General features: G+C 48.6%; 5 protein-coding genes and 1 non-coding gene across 6 annotated transcripts; 3 read left to right on the forward strand and 3 right to left on the reverse strand.

The window, feature by feature from the left end:
* The first annotated feature begins 6,416 nt into the window (after nt 1–6,416).
* FOBCDRAFT_1968 (cyclin-like protein) lies at nt 6,417–8,068 on the forward strand. Its single transcript, XM_031181172.3, has 2 exons — nt 6,417–6,760; nt 6,812–8,068. Exons 1-2 carry the CDS (start codon nt 6,575–6,577, stop codon nt 7,805–7,807), a joined length of 1,182 nt encoding a protein of 393 aa, XP_031041940.1. The 5' UTR covers nt 6,417–6,574; the 3' UTR covers nt 7,808–8,068.
* Nucleotides 8,069–11,305: 3,237 nt separating this feature from the next.
* On the reverse strand, nt 11,306–13,652 carry FOBCDRAFT_266914 (uncharacterized protein; the record flags this gene model as incomplete). Its single annotated transcript, XM_031181174.3, has 2 exons — nt 11,306–13,100; nt 13,153–13,652. 2 exons carry the CDS (start codon nt 13,650–13,652, stop codon nt 11,306–11,308), a joined length of 2,295 nt encoding a protein of 764 aa, XP_031041942.3.
* A 1,249-nt stretch (nt 13,653–14,901) lies between these two features.
* Nucleotides 14,902–16,784, reverse strand: FOBCDRAFT_210712 (cyclophilin-like domain-containing protein; the record flags this gene model as incomplete). The annotated part of the gene is made up of 1 exon (XM_031181179.3): nt 14,902–16,784. The coding sequence occupies one exon, from the start codon at nt 16,779–16,781 to the stop codon at nt 15,015–15,017; it is 1,767 nt and encodes a 588-aa protein (XP_031041947.3). The 3' UTR covers nt 14,902–15,014.
* Nucleotides 16,785–17,229: 445 nt separating this feature from the next.
* FOBCDRAFT_t7 lies at nt 17,230–17,329 on the forward strand. Its single transcript has one exon. It is a non-coding gene; the product is annotated as a tRNA-Leu (tRNA).
* Nucleotides 17,330–17,794: 465 nt separating this feature from the next.
* On the forward strand, nt 17,795–19,013 carry FOBCDRAFT_283325 (uncharacterized protein). Its single transcript, XM_031181182.3, has one exon. It carries the CDS (start codon nt 17,880–17,882, stop codon nt 18,855–18,857), a length of 978 nt encoding a protein of 325 aa, XP_031041950.2. The 5' UTR covers nt 17,795–17,879; the 3' UTR covers nt 18,858–19,013.
* On the reverse strand, nt 19,013–19,808 carry FOBCDRAFT_1996 (cyclophilin-like domain-containing protein). Its single transcript, XM_031181180.3, has 2 exons — nt 19,648–19,808; nt 19,013–19,594 (listed from the first exon to the last, which is right to left on the reverse strand). Exons 1-2 carry the CDS (start codon nt 19,723–19,725, stop codon nt 19,169–19,171), a joined length of 504 nt encoding a protein of 167 aa, XP_031041948.1. The 5' UTR covers nt 19,726–19,808; the 3' UTR covers nt 19,013–19,168.
* Nucleotides 19,809–19,890: the final 82 nt, after the last annotated feature.

Consider the following 19,890-nt stretch of genomic DNA (forward strand, 5'->3'; position numbering starts at 1 on the left):
GTCTGTGCCTGTGCCTGTGCCTGAACCTGGAACTAGACCTGGTGCCTTGATCGTGTGCCTGGTGTAGTTGTCGTGAGAGAGGATTGTGGAGGTTTTGGACGATCCCACGCCTAACCACATCCCGCGCGCGAGCAATGCTCCTGATTTGGTGAGACTTGAGGTCAACAGGAGTATGTTCTCCTCCAGCTGATGCCTAGCCAAACTGGATTTTTGTGACAACTTGGACGGAAGCCGTGGTTTGAGTGCCACCAAGCACAAGCGGCTGAAGTAATGTTTCACGGACGTTGATATGACTTATAACGAGGCGGCGACATTCTTAGATACCATAGGGACAAATGGAACGGGTGTTGGACCCCGAATCGAAAGAACACTCCTATGATGGCATCGATGGAGAGTATTTCTCCATTCTTCAAAGACCCTGACTCGTTGGGATTCAATCACTATCTGAAGTCAATCCATTTCGCTTGTCGACTAGGCAACTCGAGAAGTTCATCAGACTTTTGTCCCATTGTACAGAGTAGTGACCAACACTTGCACAGGCGGGCTAATGTATACCAACACCATATCTGCGTCATTATCTTCACAAAGTGTTTCTTGTGCTTGTGCCCGCTTGACGTCTTATGCGTGCCATTTATACAAGCATGTTCCTTTTCGGCGTGGAGACGCTCTCGTGCGCTGTGGAGAGGGCCAATTTTTTCTCGGCTTCCCTTGCAGCAGCAAATTGAAGAGGCGGCATGGGATGGAAATGAGCATCGGGCGACTTATTACGAACTGAGCCCGCTGACGGGCACGTACAAGACAGGCAAGATGAGCGCAAATATCGGTGAAGCTGTACGAGTTGCCATGACTAGCCTTGAATTAGATTTGTTAGGAGGAGTCTGATCCATGGCGAGACAATCAATCTGTTGGTGATGCCATGAGGTGTGATGTGACACAGCAGCAGATTTCAATCTATAATAACCAACAAAAAATACTGCGCCTATCGGATGCCACTTACAGCGTTATAACGACCGTTGATATGGGCGGGACGTCTGAGTGAGTTAGCAGTAGCGTCGGTTTCCATGCAGCCACTGCATGGAATATCTTGTTACAATACTCCGTATTCATCATGTTTTATTACCTGCACAGTATCGCCAAGCACCTCCTTTTACCAACAGTTCCATATACCCGCCTTACATGGACGGGGATGAGGAAACAGAGATCGTCTATGAGATGGGTCTGATGCGTATGAGATCCAACCGGATACGTATCGGGCGAATAAATTTGTTTGCGACATGATAGCGATCTCGCTTTATCAAAGTGGCACCTGGCACGGATTTGAGTTCCGATGCTTAGAATAGTTTCGAGCGAGATCATGTCTAGAACAGGGGGATGAGGCTGAAGGTGAGACTGACAACTCATTCAAGGGAAGCTGCTTTTAGTTGAAGCTGTCGAACAATGACATGCAGGAGAAAACATGGCTTCGATATGATTTGTGTTTATGTACGGATATGTGAATAGTGTCAGATTTGTGAATAGCGTCGTCAAAGCGGGGACATGTCCGGTTGAGCAAACTTTCTACGGGTCAGCGAATTACGATACGCCCGAGGAGCAAAGCGGGCTTGGCATTATACGCAGAGCAACCTACTGCAGATGCTGCTCCGTGCTGTGTTCCCAAAACCATAGCATTCAAGGGTTCTAGCAGGGCAGAACGCTGACAGCGTCTCACGACTTTTGGTACTGTACCACGGCCGGCCCGTCACCCCTGAGCTAGGCTAGGCAACGCGAGGAGAGGACCGCGCCGATGAACGAACACCATGCTACGTACAGATACAGTGGCAGTGGCAGTTTGACGTTTACAGCTAGAGAGCTGACTATCATGTACAAATGACAGCTACACAGCACAGCATAAGTTGAGTTAACACAAGAGGCAAAAAGCTAAAGCCAATCAAGTGAGAGCTATGCGAGCCTCTCATCTGGCCCAAGGTTTGTCTAGCGACCTGTAGTCCAGTGGATATATTGGAAAGTCAAAGTATAGATCGCACCCTGTGGGGATTGAGTGACAGTGTTGGATGTGAGGGAGACTGAGAATGACATTGATGCTCGAGCACTCAATTACATGCATGGTTAGTTGAGATGCAGAAGCCTGATGCGGCCAATTGATTGGTCCGGGGAGGATGTAAGAGTCGATAATACCTGAAAGCAACGCGAGCAACGGATAACTACTGGTGGTTCCTACAGCACGAGGGCTTTTCAGTCCATCAGAGCCCTTCAGTGATTGTCATAGGCTCAGGCTTTTCTGGCTGACAACGCCCCAAACCCACAGAAAACTCCCTTTCGTCGCCGAGATGGGAAACTGGGCTGATTGAGATGAAAGTCAGGATCCAGGCAAGACTCGAGTTAGTCGTATTAGTCTCTGTCCAAGTCTCGTCGCGCAGGTGCCGCGTCGGTATGGACCCGTACTCAGGAACGACACGGTTGTCGAGGAAGACGAGACGAGACGGGACGCGATGGCTTCACGCTCCCGTCGGAGCTGCACAGTAGCTTGTGGGCTTGTGAAGCAAGCGCAGCAAGTGGTTCATGGGCTAACCTAACCTCAACTTGCACACGCATTTGCTGCACCGGGCAACGACGAGTCCAGCCGAGTCGACTCTTTTCTAGGGAACAGTCAGTCGTGTCCAACGGGAGCTTATTCCGTCCGTAGTGATGACGAGTGTGGGATGTTGGCTAAGTTACGGGCAGCTCGGAACCCCGTTAGAGTGCAGAAGCGTCCACTGTTGGCCGGACCTTTTTTTATTTATTTATGTTCATACCACTATCACTGTAAGGGAATCCATGCTTTTGAAGGTTTAGACAAGCATTGCATTCGCAACCCGAGCAACAGGGATGATGTTCTGACAGATGGATTTGCTATTATTGGGGCCTCTCAAACAGGCCCCTGGCCATCACCTTATCGTGGAATTGGTGCAATAGTGACAATATCTCATGATTTCTGTTTCGTTTACACCAAGCTCAGTAGCCTGTACGGATATATCACTGTCACCTCACTGTCAATCAAGCGCATTGACTTTGACTCAATATGACGATTGTTTCAGTCGGCCAGAGGCCGCGGTCATGGCGGGCACCCTCAACTCGGTCTTGAGCGTGTCGTCGAGATCGTCAAAATGCCTTGGTTGCCATGATAAAGACTAGGTGGTGCATGCAAATGTGACGGTTCTTTACAGCTGGTGTCTGCCGACTCGCTGTGGTGAGCCTGTGTATGTGCTCCTTAATAGGTCACTCGGCCATTGAATGGACGTACAATGCTTATAAACAAGGACAATGGGCCGGCTGTGGCCCTGCTCAACGAGGCCGTGAAGCGGCCATGAGCAGAAGTTCTAAACAAACAAACTGTCGTGGCCGCATGAGAGAGGACTGCGTTATTGAAGTATATAATAATAAATGTCTTGTCAAAACTTGGAAGCAGTCAACAAATAAATAGATTCGGCTGAGTGCATCATGCTACCAAAATATTGAGGCTCTCTTCTTCATTTTGAAGACACCTCTCATTCCACGGCAAGGTCGATTCAACATATAATTCATGATTGCTTTGATCGAACTACTAGTAATCATTGTTTCTGTTCTGTATCAGATATATGTCTCTCCATGTTTGCCATCTACGTATTATTGAAGCAGGCCAAGGCAAACCATTCATGATCAATCCGATCTATGAGCATCATTAATACCTCGGGCCGGATCACAAAGTTCTTTCTCGGCATCATTTCTCCTAGCCTTGACGCGGTCATCTTCAATCAGCCTTTTTTTTTTTGTGACTCTCCTCACCTTCACTTTCACTTTCACATTTTTGATACTTTTTTTTCTTACATGCAGTCTCACACGCCCGTCTCCATTCGCGGATCCCTGCCTGAAGCCCACGCCGTATTTCCCCAGCCGAGAGACAGAACACGCTACGACACGACACAATTGGCACAAGTCGACAGGCCCAGCGCAGGCTCACACGCTTGATACACGCTTCACCACGCTTCTAACCAAGCCCCAAGTGAGTGCTAGCGTCCGCCCAAAGTTGCTGCACTATACCTTGCACACCCCATGTCGTCCTCCGGTTTCTTGTGCTGTATTGTGTTGTGCTGTGCAGAGTTGCGTTATGCTGCCGTCCACTCACACCCAATCCCGTTCTGCTCTCAAAGCCCCAAGCAGAAGCTACCTGAGTTTGGACCCAGCCTCCGAAAGAGCGTGCCTTGAATTAGGTGCGCGATGGTCAAAGTGGTGAGGTCAAAGTAGCGTAAGTCCGCCCGCAAAAAAAAGAGAAGAGGCATTTCATTAAGTATTAAGTTAATTTGTGAAATACTATGTATGTATTTATGCTACAAGAGTCGTAAAAGGGGAGTCAATGATGAACATTTCCTTGAGGAAAATGTAGAAAGCAAATGAGAGTTCTTTATTGGTAGATTTGATGGATCTGTAAAAGCAAATCGAATGGAAGCTTCCTTTTTCCTCTCCCAAACTTCAAACTGCCAGGATTGGCGTTCGCTTTGGTGGGCGCGCGACCCGAGCTTAGGTGGGCAACTCCTGGTGGCCTCCTAGCAGGGGCCGGTTTAGGTACCTGCACCACCTGTTGCCCAGCAAACCAGTACCTGGTCAGCATCCCCGCAAGCGGTACGATAGGTGGCCATGAAAACAGGGCAGGTCGGTATTAAGGTAACAATTGAGGTCTTGCGAAAGAGACAGAGATTGAAATGTTGAGGATAAGAGAAGTCGCTTATTAGCAGTGCATTCATCAATGTTGAAGCAAGGACGGACGGGTGCATGCAATGCAGTAACGAATTAGACTAAGGCAGAGCACAGAGCACAGAGCACAGGACAAGACAGGACACATCCCCCATCTCACACACCCAAGATCCCAGCACACCTCCTAGACCTCGCACTCACACTCCGCCTGCATCTGCATTTACACCTCACGCCCCTGGCAAGTTAGCTAGCTTACTTTAGGCCATGCCATGGATGGATTGGATGGAGCCATCCACCCATACAAACCATGGATCTCTCTCCTCTCGCTGCATTACAGTTGGTTAAAACTACCTCCTCTACTCGCGTACCTGTCACCCAGTCCTTTTCCTTCTTCTCCATCCTCCTCCTACCTCTTCATCCTCCCTCCTCCCCTTCCTCCTCTCGTTTTGTTGATTCCCTCATTCTCTCATTCCGTCTTCCTCTCCTGACCCGAACACAGCAGGCCTGAAGACGCTTGAGACGAGGAGAATTCTCAACTTGACTCCCAGGGCTTTCGCTCGACATCTCTCCCTCAAAAAGCCCCCCATCCCGCCCTATTAAAGGCCAGGAACCACCAAGGCTGTGAGACTAGGACCAGAAACAGGCCGGACTGGAAAAGTGAATCAAAGAGACCTTTACTGGTATTTCGCTTTTCTACTTCCACTTCGCCCTCTGTAATTTTTCCCTCCAGCTTCTCCTTCGACTCTGTAGAATTCCTCGGTTCATCCACCAGGAATTCCAGTCTCCAATCTCAATCCACTCCCTCGCCAACGCCAACGCTCCCGCTCCCGCCGCCGACGAAGCCTCGCATCAACGAGCCCGCTCCCTTGATTCAATTCAGTTCAATTCGACAGCGACCACTCTCAACCCTTCCCGAAACTAGTCATAGAACTGAAGACTAGTCGCCAATCAATTCTGGGTATCCCTTGGACTACAGGAAAAAGCTAGGTCAAAGTGACGATTGCGAGTTATTCAACTCTCAATCCCGCAGCACCCTAGAGAATTCCGAACCATCCACACACACAGTCGTGATTTGATTAATCGCGACCTGTTCGGTTACATCGCTGTCGTTCTGACTCGATAATCGAACCATCAGAAGCGTTCACGAGCGTAGGAAAGGTATGTCATTGCCGTTGCTGCACGGCGCTGGGGACATGTCATGTCTAATTTCCATATAGCTGCATGCCGAGTGTTCAACTCCCGCATACCGCTCTCCTCACCACAACCACCACGCTTTTTCTCCTTGAAATTTGCCCAGTGGGAGACGTTAGCTCGTTATTCCTGCTCGATTCAGGGACTGTCTCATCTCAACGAGCTTTGCCCATCTCCCCGACGTGTGGCTGTAAGACTCCCCCCTCTCCCCTCGATACCATACTCGTGCCAGCTTGTCTATCGACCAAGGGATAGTTGCATACATTTCGCGGTGTAATGCCTTCAGCGAGTCACGAGCTTGGCAAAATCGAGATTCGGCTAGTATTAAACTTGATACTGACGCACATACCGCATTAGAGCCCTTGAGTCGATCTCGTCTTTAAACGGCCCCCTTTCCAATCCCTTTTCTTCCTAACTCCACTATCTACATGCTCCTGGTCTCGTTACCAGCCACGGTCACTCTTTTCATCATTTTCATCCACGTTCTTTAATATCTTAATAATCTAATTAATCGGCTTCGCATCACTCCTTTTTGCAGCCGAAGTCACTCTCTCTTTTGCGAATTTCCGACCACAAGATTCCTGGCGAACCAACAGTCTCTCCTTTGACACCAAGCCACAGACACTATTCTACCCCGTCACCGCCCATCTGAGAAACCCATCACCTACCACCCAATATGGCGTACTCTCAACATGACGACTCTTACTTCGTGGAGTCTGAAGAACCTCATCACAGAATCACAGCCCAAGAAGCAGCACGAATGATGGCCCGTCAACGGCAAGACATCATTGGCGTTGAGCTATCACGATTAGCAGGCGATGAGTACCTCGAGGATATCATGCAGCATATGCGACAAATGGAGGTATGTTGCCACATTGACGTCTACCACGTCTCATCTGCTGACAATGTTTAGGATGAGACTCTACCAGATGCTTCCCTCATCGATATGCAACGCGAGATTCAGTGGTTCATGCGACCTTACTTGATCGACTTCCTCATCGAGGCCCATGCTGCCTTCGGCCTCCTCCCCGAGACTCTCTTCCTCACTGTTAACCTCCTCGATCGATACTGCTCCAAGCGAGTGGTGTATAAGCAACACTACCAGCTAGTTGGATGCGCTGCGCTACTCATCGCTGCGAAGTATGGTGACAAGAAGGACCGCGTTCCTCAGATTCACGAACTCAACAACATGTGCTGCGGACTCTATGATGCTGGCATGTTCACACAAATGGAGATGCATGTCCTCAACACCCTCGATTGGATCATTGGCCACCCCACCGTCGACTTCTTTTCGCAACTAATGGTAGCAGAGGAGGGTGACGATCAGGAGGTTGCGCACATGGCCGCCTATCTGTGTGAGATTGCCTTGTACCATCGCGATTTCGTTTCCACCAAACCTTCCGTTATGGCTCGCTCATCTCTGGCTCTCGCACGAGCTATCCTTGGCCGCTCTGAAGTTAACGATGGAGGTTGGGACCAGACAGAGAACGTTACTTTGATCACATTGTCGCACCACCTTCATCAACCCTCGCCTACACTTGCGCGCAAGTACTCAACAACAGGTTTTTCTCGGGTGTCGCAGAAGCTGGCCGAGTTCATGGCTGAGCAAGCTGCGATCGCCCGTCGAGCTGCTAACCCAGCTACTCCCCTAGCCGAACCCATCAACAAGCACACGAGCAACATCTACAGCACTCCCCAAAAAGGACACAGCGCGATGGGGTTCGATGGTTACCTAACACCCCCGATCACCCCTGACGGTAACTCCTTGATTGGCAACCACAACATGGCAAAGGAGTCTCACGGCTTACCTCCTCGATGCCCGGTCACACCAACACCTCCACACCATGCGGCAGTATATGGTCAACACCAATACGTCGGATACGTTAACCAGCATGGCATGAACCAATAATGCTCTTCATGACAAGATATTGAATCGACGATTCGACCTTCGACGTTCACACATGTACATCATCGTGGCTTCTACACTATCTTTCCAACATTCTATTACTTGTTCGAAATCATTGCATGGTCGCACAACAGAATGATCTTTCACATATGTTTTGGCATTTAGCGACTGCTTTCAATTCCCTTGCGATTCAACATTTTCTCCTCAATATCAAGTCTAGCGGCACCAAAAAAAGGAACACGCGGATCATACCCTTTTTTTCATTTTTAGCAACTTTATGCATCTTTTTTTTTTTTCAGGTTCCATACGACTTGCTCTCCCGGTGTGGAAGGAATCCGCATACCCCCAAGAGGACCAACGACAGGTCACCGTTCGGGTAAAACTGGTTGACGACATAGATTACGCATGAAGAGCCTGGCCAACCTCGAGACGGAAGAAGTAAAAAGAAGACCGAGAATGCACCAACACAGGTCCCTCGCGGTGGATAAAAAGGAAACCCCCCGGATTTTGGGACATAGGCGGTTATGGACCGACCAGCTTTATTAAAACAGGGACGATGGTGTCTGACCTCGGTCTGGTACGATGAGGCGGCCTACTCTTCACGACAGCAGCACTACGTCTGCATAATTCTTTCAAAGGTGGATGGGATGGCGATACATAGTTGGGAAGCTATTGGCATGCACAACAAACGTTGTCCCGGGGGAGGAATTTGGCATTAATCGTGCCTTTGGTTGGATCTACGAAGTTAGGCTAGTTCCTTTCTTCGGGCCCCCCGTCCTGTGTATAGGTAGTTGTACGTAAAACAGGCACAAAAAAAGAAGTAAAAATTCTTTAACTTGAACTGTTCCAAATCGTATTCATTTCTCATTCCGGTGGTACTCGGTGATTATTCAACACTGCGATCGATTGTTTCATTTGGCCTTCTAAAGGCTTAAGCCCAGCCGTCATACCGGTGTTTCTGGTTCAGCCGCGTCTTTTGTCTGTCTCTGAATCTGTCTTCGAATTCTAGCTGAACGATCTAGATCGTCGATGGATGGAGCGGAGGTTGGGAGCTTGACGTCAGGAAATTTCCCACTGTGGAGAGATTTTAATTTCGCATCTTTAACGGAAAACAAAAAGACACCAGCTAGTCAATTCATTCTCCCAACCGGCGCAATATGGTGAGCCCCTGACTAGGAGACGCATATGCATGGGACTACTGATGTAGGGCATATTATTAGCATAGTGGTGTTGTCTTAAGGGATGTTTCTTAAGGTTTATAGTTAATAGTGGCTGGGATTGGCCAGGTTCATGCTACCCCTGGACGCTGCAGGTTGGGAGTTGAAGATGTGCAGACTCCTATTGGCCGCGCACCCTCATGCAGGGCTGATTCTTTAATTTTGATAAAAAGTCTATTGAATCATATCTCGTTGTGTCATTCTGTGTCGGACTGAATAGTTTCCATTCCTGAGTTGTGTTAAGGTGTGGTATCGGGTATTGCATTGCAGAGTTCCAGCTGGCAGCAAGCATTCCAGGACCGACATCCTGGATTAGGGGTCTCGCGGCGGTAGTTCTGTGTATGTCTTATGAGTTACGAGTAATGGGGGGGGGGGGAAGGGGGGCTTGGTTAACTACAGCTTGACTATTGCCGCGCTGTCTATGTTGGTTGATATGGATTTTTGGTTAGGAGATGATATGCTGTAGGGTATTGTTCGGTGCCATTCCAAGACAGACTTGACTCGCAATTCCTTGCTTCATAGATCCTTACATCGAAGATGGAATTTGCCAATCGTAGATGTTCGTGCTCCGTCTGTTCTCTAGGGCACATCCTTAAGCTAGGCAGAGATCAATGCTCAGATCTCGCTGTAAGTGTTATCTAAATGGTGTACGGGCATGAACTGTCAGGACGGGATGACCCTTCTCTCTACAACATCGAACACCACGATAATTATCTCGAAAACTCAAAGAACAGACGGGAAAACAACAAACGAATAGAGCACAGATACAAGCAGAAGACGCTGAAAAGGAGTCACGTATAAATCTATTCGCCGCATTGACGAGGCGAACATAAACCCGCATCCTCATGTAGGGTAGCGATAGTTGACTCGGCCGAGAGTGATATGGCAAATTACGTCTCCACCCGACATGGAGGTGACTGGCGCATTGAGAGCCCGTGACGAGGCGGAAATTAAAAGATCACGACAGACGCGATATGTCGCAAAAACAAACAACATCCGCGCGCCTTACACCGTCTTTTCACATCTTGTGAAGATGAATCATTCTTGAGACTGGATAGTGTATATTGGGAGGGGTGTAGATAGACAAAGCTCGCCACAAGTGTGAGCCACATGACTTGTGGCTGTTGAGGCTTCAGTTACACAAAGTTGTTCTAGCCTCTGATTCGCTGGAGTCGCTTGTGCATATAACGTAGAGGGTTCATCAGGTTGGCATAGCCGAACCACTCTTCAATCACCATGAGGCTATTTCATGTACGATTGATTTACGTTCAGAGTAGGAAACATAATTGCATGCAGACTAGTACCTACGGGTTTAATGCTATAGTATCTCATTCTGAACAAGGCAATCCCATATCGCCTGTCTGAGACTTCAGCACTTGTCGAAAGGTAATAAATTATGAGCAAAGAAGCGACAGAGAAGGACACAAGGCTGCAAAACCATCGCTCCTCGAATTCAGCGTTTTCCTTCATGGGGTTTGGAAAGACTGCCGGGGGCCAGTATTCGTCTATTACAATCGCACTCCGTTGTACATACCCGCCACGGCAGCATATTAATACATTCTCAACGGCAGTGATGTGAAACTTAGTAGATTATAACCACATCGTCATGAGCTTAGGGTTCTTACGGCAGTATCATCATATGCCTAGAAGTATTACGATAAGACATAGGCTGAACTATGGTTGGAAATTACGAAGGTATCACCTATTCCTCTTCTCTAGAATGTCGACGGCGGACCACGATGACCTGAAAACTCCGAGGTCGATTCGGACAAACTGATAGGGAAACAGGGCAATCCGCAACACATTCATTATAAGGCCAATGATCGAAGGTTAGGATGAGTTCACCTAGCCATGAGTCACAGCGACGTATATTTGAGAAGTGGTCGATTAAAATAGGACTATTAACCGTGCTCAATCGATCAAACATCATATCATGAAAGCGCGCCAACTGCCCCCCATATCAATCCAACCGAATAACTAACTCAATACCTCCATGCTCGTCCATGGATTCTATAAATATGTTCTTTTCGCTCCTAACATAACAGCGAATATTTTCATGTCTAAAGCAAACCTGTTTTTGTTTCGGCTCTATTGAGCCTTTTGTTGCTGTTCTTTGTTCAGAATGATTGTTAGTCAACACTGCAGGGTAAATACCCACCCAGGTGAGGAGAAAGGTATGTGTTGGGAATAAATACAATTAAGGGCCAAATTAACCCGGCCTTTTTCCCGGCGAGAACACAATTCCCGGTCTTGTGTGAAGCTTGATGGACTCCTCGGCAGAGTGCTAGCCCACGCGTTGTCGCTTAATTCCTCGATCGGGTGTGCTGTCTAGCCGCAGGTCATTGCGGGAAATTTCTTCTGTACCTGCGGGACTCGGAGTATTGTGGTGGCTCACATGGTGCAAGGGATGTCCCGTATGTAGTGACAGATTCTGGTGGCTCGGGTCTGTATCAAGGCTGAAGTTGAAATCAGTGCCATCAGTGTTGTACTGCCCTTCGCCAAATAAAGCATTGCTGTCAAAAAACTGATCGAAATCTGCTGATTGAGGATCGAAGTACGCCTCGTTATCTCCCAGACCAGGTACATGCCCGGAAGGACTCAGTGGTCCAAGTATGCTACCAAGTTCGCTAATCTTTGCATCTTGCTCGCTTTGAAGACGTTGAAGTTGATCTAGATCCAACTGGTTGGTGTTGATCTCGTTCAAGGATGGCGGTGCCATGGGAGGTCCCATGATAGGGGAAAGCGAAGGAGGTGGGTTGGACTCAATGGGTGGGGGTGAGACGGAGGTTGAGGTAGGCATAGTAGGCATGGTCATGTGGGCACTTGACGTAGGTATTTGAGCAGCAGCAGGTGCTGGTGTGGCAGAGACTGGGGTTGGGGCGGGAGTTGACCTGGCAGATGGAGCAGAGGAGGACTGGCCAGCCATGAAATTCACCAACTTGCTTCGCTGGGCATTGCTCAATGTGTTGGGGGCGTTCGCCACAAGTTCGGCAGCCTCTGGCAGATCTAGGCCATGATTGTTGGTTGCGTTGTGTTCGTTGATCATCTTCAACATCTGCTCATGAGGGTTTGCCTCTAGTTCCTGACGGAGATTGGGGGAATTTGTGTCGCTAGGTGAATTCTCTTGGAGTTCTGTGACATGGCCCATCTCAGGGTTGTGGTGGTTGACAGTTTGGTAAGTTGAATTGCCAAGTGTTGACCTGTTTGGGGTAGGCGATCTAACTGATTGGGCGCGGTTCTGGTTGGGGATAGGGGGTAGCAGGCCACGAGCCTTCTTGTGAGGTGTGCCGTATGATGAAGGATCCATCTGTTGGATGAAGTCTCCCAGGTCAACCACGCTGCCATGCTGGGCGGACTGCTGATTCTGGTTCGTGAGCATACTCGAAATGATATCGTTTACATTCTGCGAGTTGCCCTGATCCTCCAATGTTTTTCGAAAGACATTGGCAAGAAAGTTGAGAATGGCGTTGATAGAATTCTGATGGCGGTCATGCTGATTCTGGAACATGACCGCCTGTTGATAAAGATCGTTGTTGTTTCTTTGTAATCGATTGATGGCCCCGAGAATTAATTTCTGTTGTTCTCGGACTTTGGTCAATTCTTCTCGAACGAGAGTCATCTCTTTCTTTGGTATGGGCTGAGAATCACCAGCGGGTAATGATCGAGGAGCCTGGGCTGCAGAGGCTCCCAGCCCAGAGGCGAGGATCTCCTCGGTTGCCCCCTCATCCTCACTGTCGTTATCGATCTCAGCACCCTTGGCACCCTTCTTTGCTTTGCTTCCACTCTTGGGTTTATTGATGAGCCACAGGAGATTTGGATGTCCGCGTCGGAAATATGGGTTTGAGTACTCGCTAGGACTCTTATTCTTGCGCTCACTGGCTCGCATTGAGTTGTCCGACAGACCCACGCGTTTGTGGAAGCCATACATGTTAAGCTGCCGAACAAAGGATGCGTAGTTGTTGTGTTTGAACAGTTCCGGAATCAGAGTCTTCGCAAACTCATCCTCATCAAGCACAATGAACGAATCTCCCTTTTCTGACCATCGAATCAAGTCTTCGTTCTTACGCTCTTCCAGGAAACTTTGACATGGTTAGTTTGTCTCTTCAATCTCATGCTGATGGAGAAACCTACCTGCTCAGCTTTTGCACAAAAGGGGGAATCTGCTTGCGCTTTGCTTGCGCTTCTCTCTTGGCCTTCTGGGCCATCTCCTCTAATATCTCGACATTGTCTTGCTCATTCAAGTTTTCGGAGGGGTTTTGTTGAAGCAAAGCATTATCATCGCCAACAAAGTTTCCCCATGGCTCTACTGCTCCATCATAGGGTCGGGCATTGGTCGGAACAAGCGCGCGATTCATTTGCCGTCGAGCAAGCGTGTTCGATGGCGTCGACACAGGCTGAGCATATTGTGGCTGTGCCGGAACCAGACCAAATGAGTTCCCAACATGAGCATTCCCATCCATGATACCATCAGCACCGTTCATGAAGCTCGAAGGGTCGCCCATTCCATTCCAACGCATCACCTGGTCGCCAGCCGGGTTCCCCGCGTTGTACTGTGGCTGCATTTGCTGCGGTATGGGCATCATTGGGGACGCTCCTGGTGCTGCTCGTTTCCTTGGGTTGGGCGCTGACATGAAAATGGTTCTGGCTCAATCGGTGCTTCTTCAGAAGCGGTGAGATTAAATTTGGGTGGATTGGCGCGATCGATGCCTAATCTAGTCGGGTATGGGTTTGAGACTGCTGATGTTGGCCGCCTTGGGACCAGGTCGCCTCGTCGCCTTGATCGAAATCGATTTCACGCAATGTGTGCTTTGGGGACGATAACCCGGAGAGTAATTGTGATTTTTATTAAGACTCCTGTAATTGCGTGTGCGCAACGTCGTCCGTAGTAAGCGGTCAACGACTTATCTTTTGCTCGGCCGTGTTCGGGTTGTGATAAGGGAGAGTGTTGGACGGTTTCGAGGGAGCAGATATGAATCGCGAGAGGGCCTTGGGAGGTAAATGCGAAAAGCTGTCGCAAAAGCCACAGTCAAACGTGATTGTTGGTGAAGAGGCACAGCCTTAAGATATGATTATGGAGAAGATGCGCGGGTGCGGGACTGAAATCTAAGGACAGCCACTCGTTTGCTCTATCTTCGTGTACGGAGCTCGCGTAGTGATGCCTTAAAGCAGTGGGAGTTGCGCAGCGCGTCTGCCCAAGTTATGTAGTCTGAAGGAAAAGGCTGGAAGGCAGCCTGTGGTCTTGGTCGGTGGGTCTTGCTCTATATAGATCAAGGGAGATAAGAAATGGTGAGCGGCATACCCATCCTGAAACGGTAAGTAATAGGCGATGCACAGGCCGGAAGCTGAAGCGAGCAAGTACCGATGTTGCGATTGAACGGTGGTGCAGTTTGCGTGACGGTGATGATGCTGGAGTTGATGGTCGCGCTGCGAATGGGTCTTCCGGAGCATTTGGAGCGGGCGGATTGAATGTCAAATATTTTTGGGCCAATCAGATTTCTGTCAGAGACATGGGCCCAGGTCTTCACGTGATGATAAGACGACGTATCTCGATCTTTAACGTTGACGAAAGCCACAACTTTGTAGCCCCTTGGCGGCGTTTTGACAGCTTTTTATTTTATTTTTAATTCAGTTCTGTAAGCCCTATCAATTTCAGAGACAGAATGTCTCACTTTAATTACTTGCATCAATTCGGTCATTGACTATAGAAACAATTGTCAAAACTTCATCATCACTATGCGTCCTCGAGGATCGAGATCGGTCATGACATGTATTGTGGGGACGGCAGATGCGACTCGTAATGCCACTTTTCTTCAACGAACAAGCATTGGCGTCATCCTATCCCATGTCAGCTCAGACTAGGAGGGGCACTATTAAACCTGGCCTGATGCTTTTATGCTGGGTATCATAGACAGACTATTCCTATTATGGACTCAAACTTCACTTGTCACCAACAGCTTTGAACCACACTTGGCCTATCTACCTGATCTTCTCGGTTACTTTGCTCCTCGACCTGCAAGCGATGCTGCCTGAGCCATCTTAGCATTCCTTGCTGCATCTCGTGCCTGGTCCCATGCTCTTCCGGAGTTTCCCTGCCGAGCATCGCGCGCAGCTCTCTTCTCATCCTTGAGAGTCCGAGCCTTCTCGCGCGGATCAATGACAACAAGCTCTTCTTCTGCCTTCTTACGGTTACTAAGATCCTTGCCTAATTTGTCTGCTGCGAAGCTGAGGGAATGAGACATCCATCCTTCATCATCGCTCTCATCTTTTTCCTGCTTATCCCAGGATGTACAGCTTTGACAATTTGCGATAAAGTGTAAATCACATAACTCAGCTTCATCGTCTGGAGCATGGGTACTTCCCTCTTCACGCATAGCCCCGGTTGTTGTATGTTCGTTATCCTTTTCCGGGGGTGCCTTCTCCAATCTCGATTGGAAGGCCTTCAGCATGCGGAGTGTTTTTGCGTCCTCACTCGCCGAGGTGTTGGCAGCTCCGGGCCTTCGTTTCCGGCCCCTGATTGATGTTTCAGGGATCATGGATTCGAGTGCAGACTTCTTCTTCTCCTTCACAGGTTCCTCCGCATGAATGGTCCGTCGCATCGATGCTTTCAGAGCGGCCATCTCCTCGTTGGCTCGCTCTAGAGCGGTCTTTCTGGAAGCCTCCGGTTCAGGTGATTGGTCCTTCACCTCCCTGGTCGTAAGCGAGCCAGGACTCCGCCGCGTTTCATTGGATGGCTGATCAAGCGTGGCCTTCCTCGGCCCTTTGTCACTGACCTCATCTGCGACTGATGAGAGCTTCTCCATTACTGTTGGCTTCTTGACTTTCGGCTTTGCTGGTTTCCTGGGGATTTCGTCTTCCTCCTCATCTTCCATGACAATTCTCGTATCAAATTTCTTTTTCTTGAGCACTGGCATGTCGTCATCACCTTCCTCGTCGCCGAAACTGAGTAGTTGTTTCCCGCCTTTCCGCTTCTTCTTTTTATCCTTGCTTGTTGCTGCTGCTGTTTTAGATGGCGCTTGGGCAGCCACTCGAGATCGCTTCTTCATGTCATCGAAGGGGTTGACCAGTATCTCTATTCGTTCGATTTTCACTGGGTAGGTCGGGCGTTCCGTTGCTTCGTCCACTTCCCCCTCGCCCATTTTCGCCAAGTTGTAGATCGTGTCGCCAGCAATTCGGCCAAACAGGGTGTTCTTTCCATTGAGCTCCTCGGCCCTGTCGAGCGTGAAGAAGAACTGGCTACCATTGGTATCTGGACGCGATTCGTTCGCAGAACCCAGCAGACCACGCCGGTTGAATTTGAGTCGAGAGTGGAATTCGTCCTTGAAATTGATTCCTGTTGGTCCTGCATTCTTCCCTTGGCGCTGGTCCATGGGCCATGGATCTAGGTCGCCGCTGAATGCGCCTCCATCGTAAATGGACTCTCCTCCATTGCCGGTGCCTGTAGGATCTCCACCTTGCAATATGAAACCTGGAACTAAGCGATGGAATATTGTATTATCGTAATAGCCGTCGAGCGCTAGTTGTAAGAAGTTGCGACATGTCAACGGCGTTTGCTTCGCGAATAACTCGACGGAGAGTTCGCCCCGGGTGGTGTGAATAATAACTGAGGCAGTGGGCTGCGGTTCAAGATTATAGATCGCCGACATTGCGACGCCTTGAGTCTTGGTGAACGGAGATTGGGTATTTGCTGTTGACGTTGTAGAGTTCAAGTCGCGTGTGATGAAGACTGGAAGAGCTAAGAAGAAGCTTGGCTTGGCCTGCATGACAGATCCACACTGAGTCTTATCGATAACATCATCATATAGAATTCTTTGTAGATGGAAGTAAAAGAAGGATAATAGCTATGGGAGATGCGAATCTTATATTCTAGTAACTGCAATAAATTCTCTTCAAATCGTTCTAAGTTCAGGTTTCTCATCTTAAGGCTTGGACTAGATCAATAATAATGTACACGTCCAGAAATCTGGCGTTTTCCTACCCAGCCTTGAAAGCGTCACCATGCTATGTCTTCAATATGTTGCACAATTAACTGATACGGTTACCAATACACAGCGATCGCAACTCCACTATAAAACAAATGGTGTTCCTGTAGGAAGTCAAAGAACTGTTTCAATGATACTCTTGATTAGCCCAGCTACCTATAAGAGAATTAGTTGCTTATCTACTAGCTAGCAAGTCGGTTGTTCAACAAGCGGGTCCTCATGACCTTCCGGTGAGATGGCCGAGTTGGTTATGGCGCCAGGTTAAGGTTAACCTTAACACCAATTTCCTGGTGGAGCAATCCTCCTGGGTTCGAGTCCCAGTCTCATCAAGATATGTTTTTTCTCTCTCTCCTGTAGAGACAACTACTCCCGATTTTTTGCTCAGGTCCCGGTCGTACATGATTCCCCAACTATTTGTATATAGCCCTGTAGGACTAGGTGGTTGCTTGTTAAACCATCAGTTATGCCTTGTCTTGTTCTCCTTGTGCCAATAGAATCTTTGTTTGAAACGTTCAAAACAAACACAGTTCACATGAAATCTCTGACATAGAGTTTCATAAATAACACGCAGTGATTGCTTTGTTCAGAGTAACTTCAACTATGATCCTGCTATCGCCCATTGTCCACGCAATCACCAGGGCTTGTGTTCAGATAAACACTCATTATTCACAATTGTTCATATACCCCAAGAATTATCCTTTTGTAGCAGAAATCCCCGCATATTGATATAAAGTATCTCGAGCTTCGCGTTATTCTTCTCTCATCACACGCGGCTTCAAACTTCCTGGTAAGATCTCAGTTTCAATCTAGTTCATGTCGTTAGGCTGGTCTAGACGATAAAGAAGGTTCCAAGAGACGTAACGTAACACAGCGACACTCATGTCCTTCAAGAACCCCCGACAGATCCATAAACTGCCGGTTCTTCACGAGCATGTTGTTTCCCAATTCCAAGCGGGCCCTGTCCCTGGCTTCAAGATCTGCTTCAACGACAGCAGTGACGCAGAGTATCGTATATTCCACATCGACATCAAGGATGTGAGAAAATGGCGAGACGCGTTCAAGCCAAAGAGGCTTGATAACAAAACAGACCGAAGGCGCCAAGACACCCGCGCATCAATGGCCCAATGGGCCATCACCAACAGTTCCTTTGATACTTGCAACCAAGAGGATATTCCCATTCCAGTACGCGAGCCAGAATCCACTGACAGTGAATCATCATGTGACTCCCTAATTTTTACAATGGAGAAGTTGGATGTCTTTGGAAACACGAAATACAATGGCACAGTTGATGCCAAAACGGTTGCAGAACGGGTCAAGACCAAAAGGATCCTCGAAGGTACGTTGACTCCGGACCCTGACCGAAACTATGAGGGCGAATTTACCCTCTTATTCCTATCATTCGTCGCTAAAGAGGAAGAGACTCAACGGGAACAACAGCCTGATATTGTTGATGATGATCCGAAAGGCTGGAAATTTCTGCATGGCATTATCACCGCGGGGCAGAGCGATGAGTCCAGTGAACTTCCTGCTTACCATCCCAGCCAACGAGCATTTGTCCTTCTTCGGAAATTCAGGGGGCCTTTCCTGGTTACCTGTTCTAGACGAAACATTGATGCTTGCAGCCACGCGGAACTCCTGAAGCTCATTTGGCAGATGGAGATGACCGGATGGAATGACATGATCTATGTCACCCAGAAGGATGAGGAGGTCCCTTACCGCATCAAAAGTAAGAAAAAAGCCGAAGTGTTGGAATGGGGACGCTTTGAAGATGATTATGAGCGTCCACGGACGCCGGTTAAAGAGGCTAGGAGAGGCAAGAAACTTAGGAGCTTCATCCTAAACAATAAAAAGATTTAGGTAAGTTGAGTAGAAGTCAATAGGCCTTTAGACTAGTTGTTTTTGACATCTTACTTTGAGGGCAGGAGTTTTCTTATTTTTCCTGAAGGGGTAGTTTAGGATTCCGGTAGAGTTTAAGGGGTTTTGGTTGGCGTGCGTAGATTGAGAATATAATGAATGATAGTCTTCAAAATGAAGTTTCGTGTGGTAAATCGTTTGCCATTTTCGTCTTCCTTCAGTGATGTGCCGTAACGGTAGTACAGTGCTTCGTTCGAGGAGGTATGGTGCAATGTCATGGCGTGACAAGAAGTACGAAGGACATTGTCGTTATCTCAACCAGCGATCGGGTTGGCGTGGATCGTCACATTTTCGATACGAACTGGCTCCTTGGGTCTGTTCTTGCGGTCCACCTCGATAGCTTCCATCTTAGCCAATGTCGCTAAACCCTCGTCTCCGATGACGCGTCCAAATACAGTGTTGAGTCCGTCCAGATGCGGCGCCTTGTCGAATGTGATAAAGAATTGCGATCCGTTTGTCCCAGGTCCCTTGTTGGCCATCGACAGCACGCCTCGAGCGCCGTGTCGTAGCGCTGGCCGGATCTCGTCTTCAAACGCGCCTCCCCATATGCTGCGTCCGCCTTTGGGGTTATCGGGGGGGTTTGGTGTTGCGGGTGCGCCAGTCTGTGCCATGAACTTGGGGATGAGGCGGTGGAATGGAGATTTATCGTAGTAGCCAGAGCCACAGAGGGCAAGGAAATTCTGGTAGGAGTGAGCAAAAGACCGGGATTGAACATATACTGGATTATACGAACCTCTGCAGTTTTGGGAACACTTTCGCAGTATATCTCAACCTTAATGTCGCCGTGCGACGTGTGCAGCGTGACTGACATAGTCGTTGTCTTCAAGATAATGGTGTTCAGCGATGAAGGAGATGTTATTTTTTAGTTTGGAAGAAGATTATTTAATGCTGCTTGGTAGGTGTTGATAATGGAACATTGAGAAGATGATTGGGCGAGGCCTTAATGATTGATACTTGATGACTAATACAGTGGACG

The sequence above is a fragment of the Fusarium oxysporum genome, chromosome I (genome assembly GCF_013085055.1).
Source record: "Fusarium oxysporum Fo47 chromosome I, complete sequence".
NCBI classification, from domain to species: domain Eukaryota; kingdom Fungi; phylum Ascomycota; class Sordariomycetes; order Hypocreales; family Nectriaceae; genus Fusarium; species Fusarium oxysporum.

Bases quoted from the DNA above. Each gene is read 5' to 3' on its own strand.
- FOBCDRAFT_1968 (XM_031181172.3), top strand. From the start codon at position 6,575: ATGGCGTACTCTCAACATGACGACTCTTACTTCGTGGAGTCTGAAGAA. The intron at 6,761-6,811 runs GTATGTTGCCAC...GACAATGTTTAG, and splicing joins AGCATATGCGACAAATGGAG to GATGAGACTCTACCAGATGC.
- FOBCDRAFT_283325 (XM_031181182.3), top strand. From the start codon at position 17,880: ATGTCCTTCAAGAACCCCCGACAGATCCATAAACTGCCGGTTCTTCAC.
- FOBCDRAFT_1996 (XM_031181180.3), bottom strand. From the start codon at position 19,725: ATGTCAGTCACGCTGCACACGTCGCACGGCGACATTAAGGTTGAGATA. The intron at 19,595-19,647 runs GTTCGTATAATC...CACTCCTACCAG, and splicing joins GTGTTCCCAAAACTGCAGAG to AATTTCCTTGCCCTCTGTGG.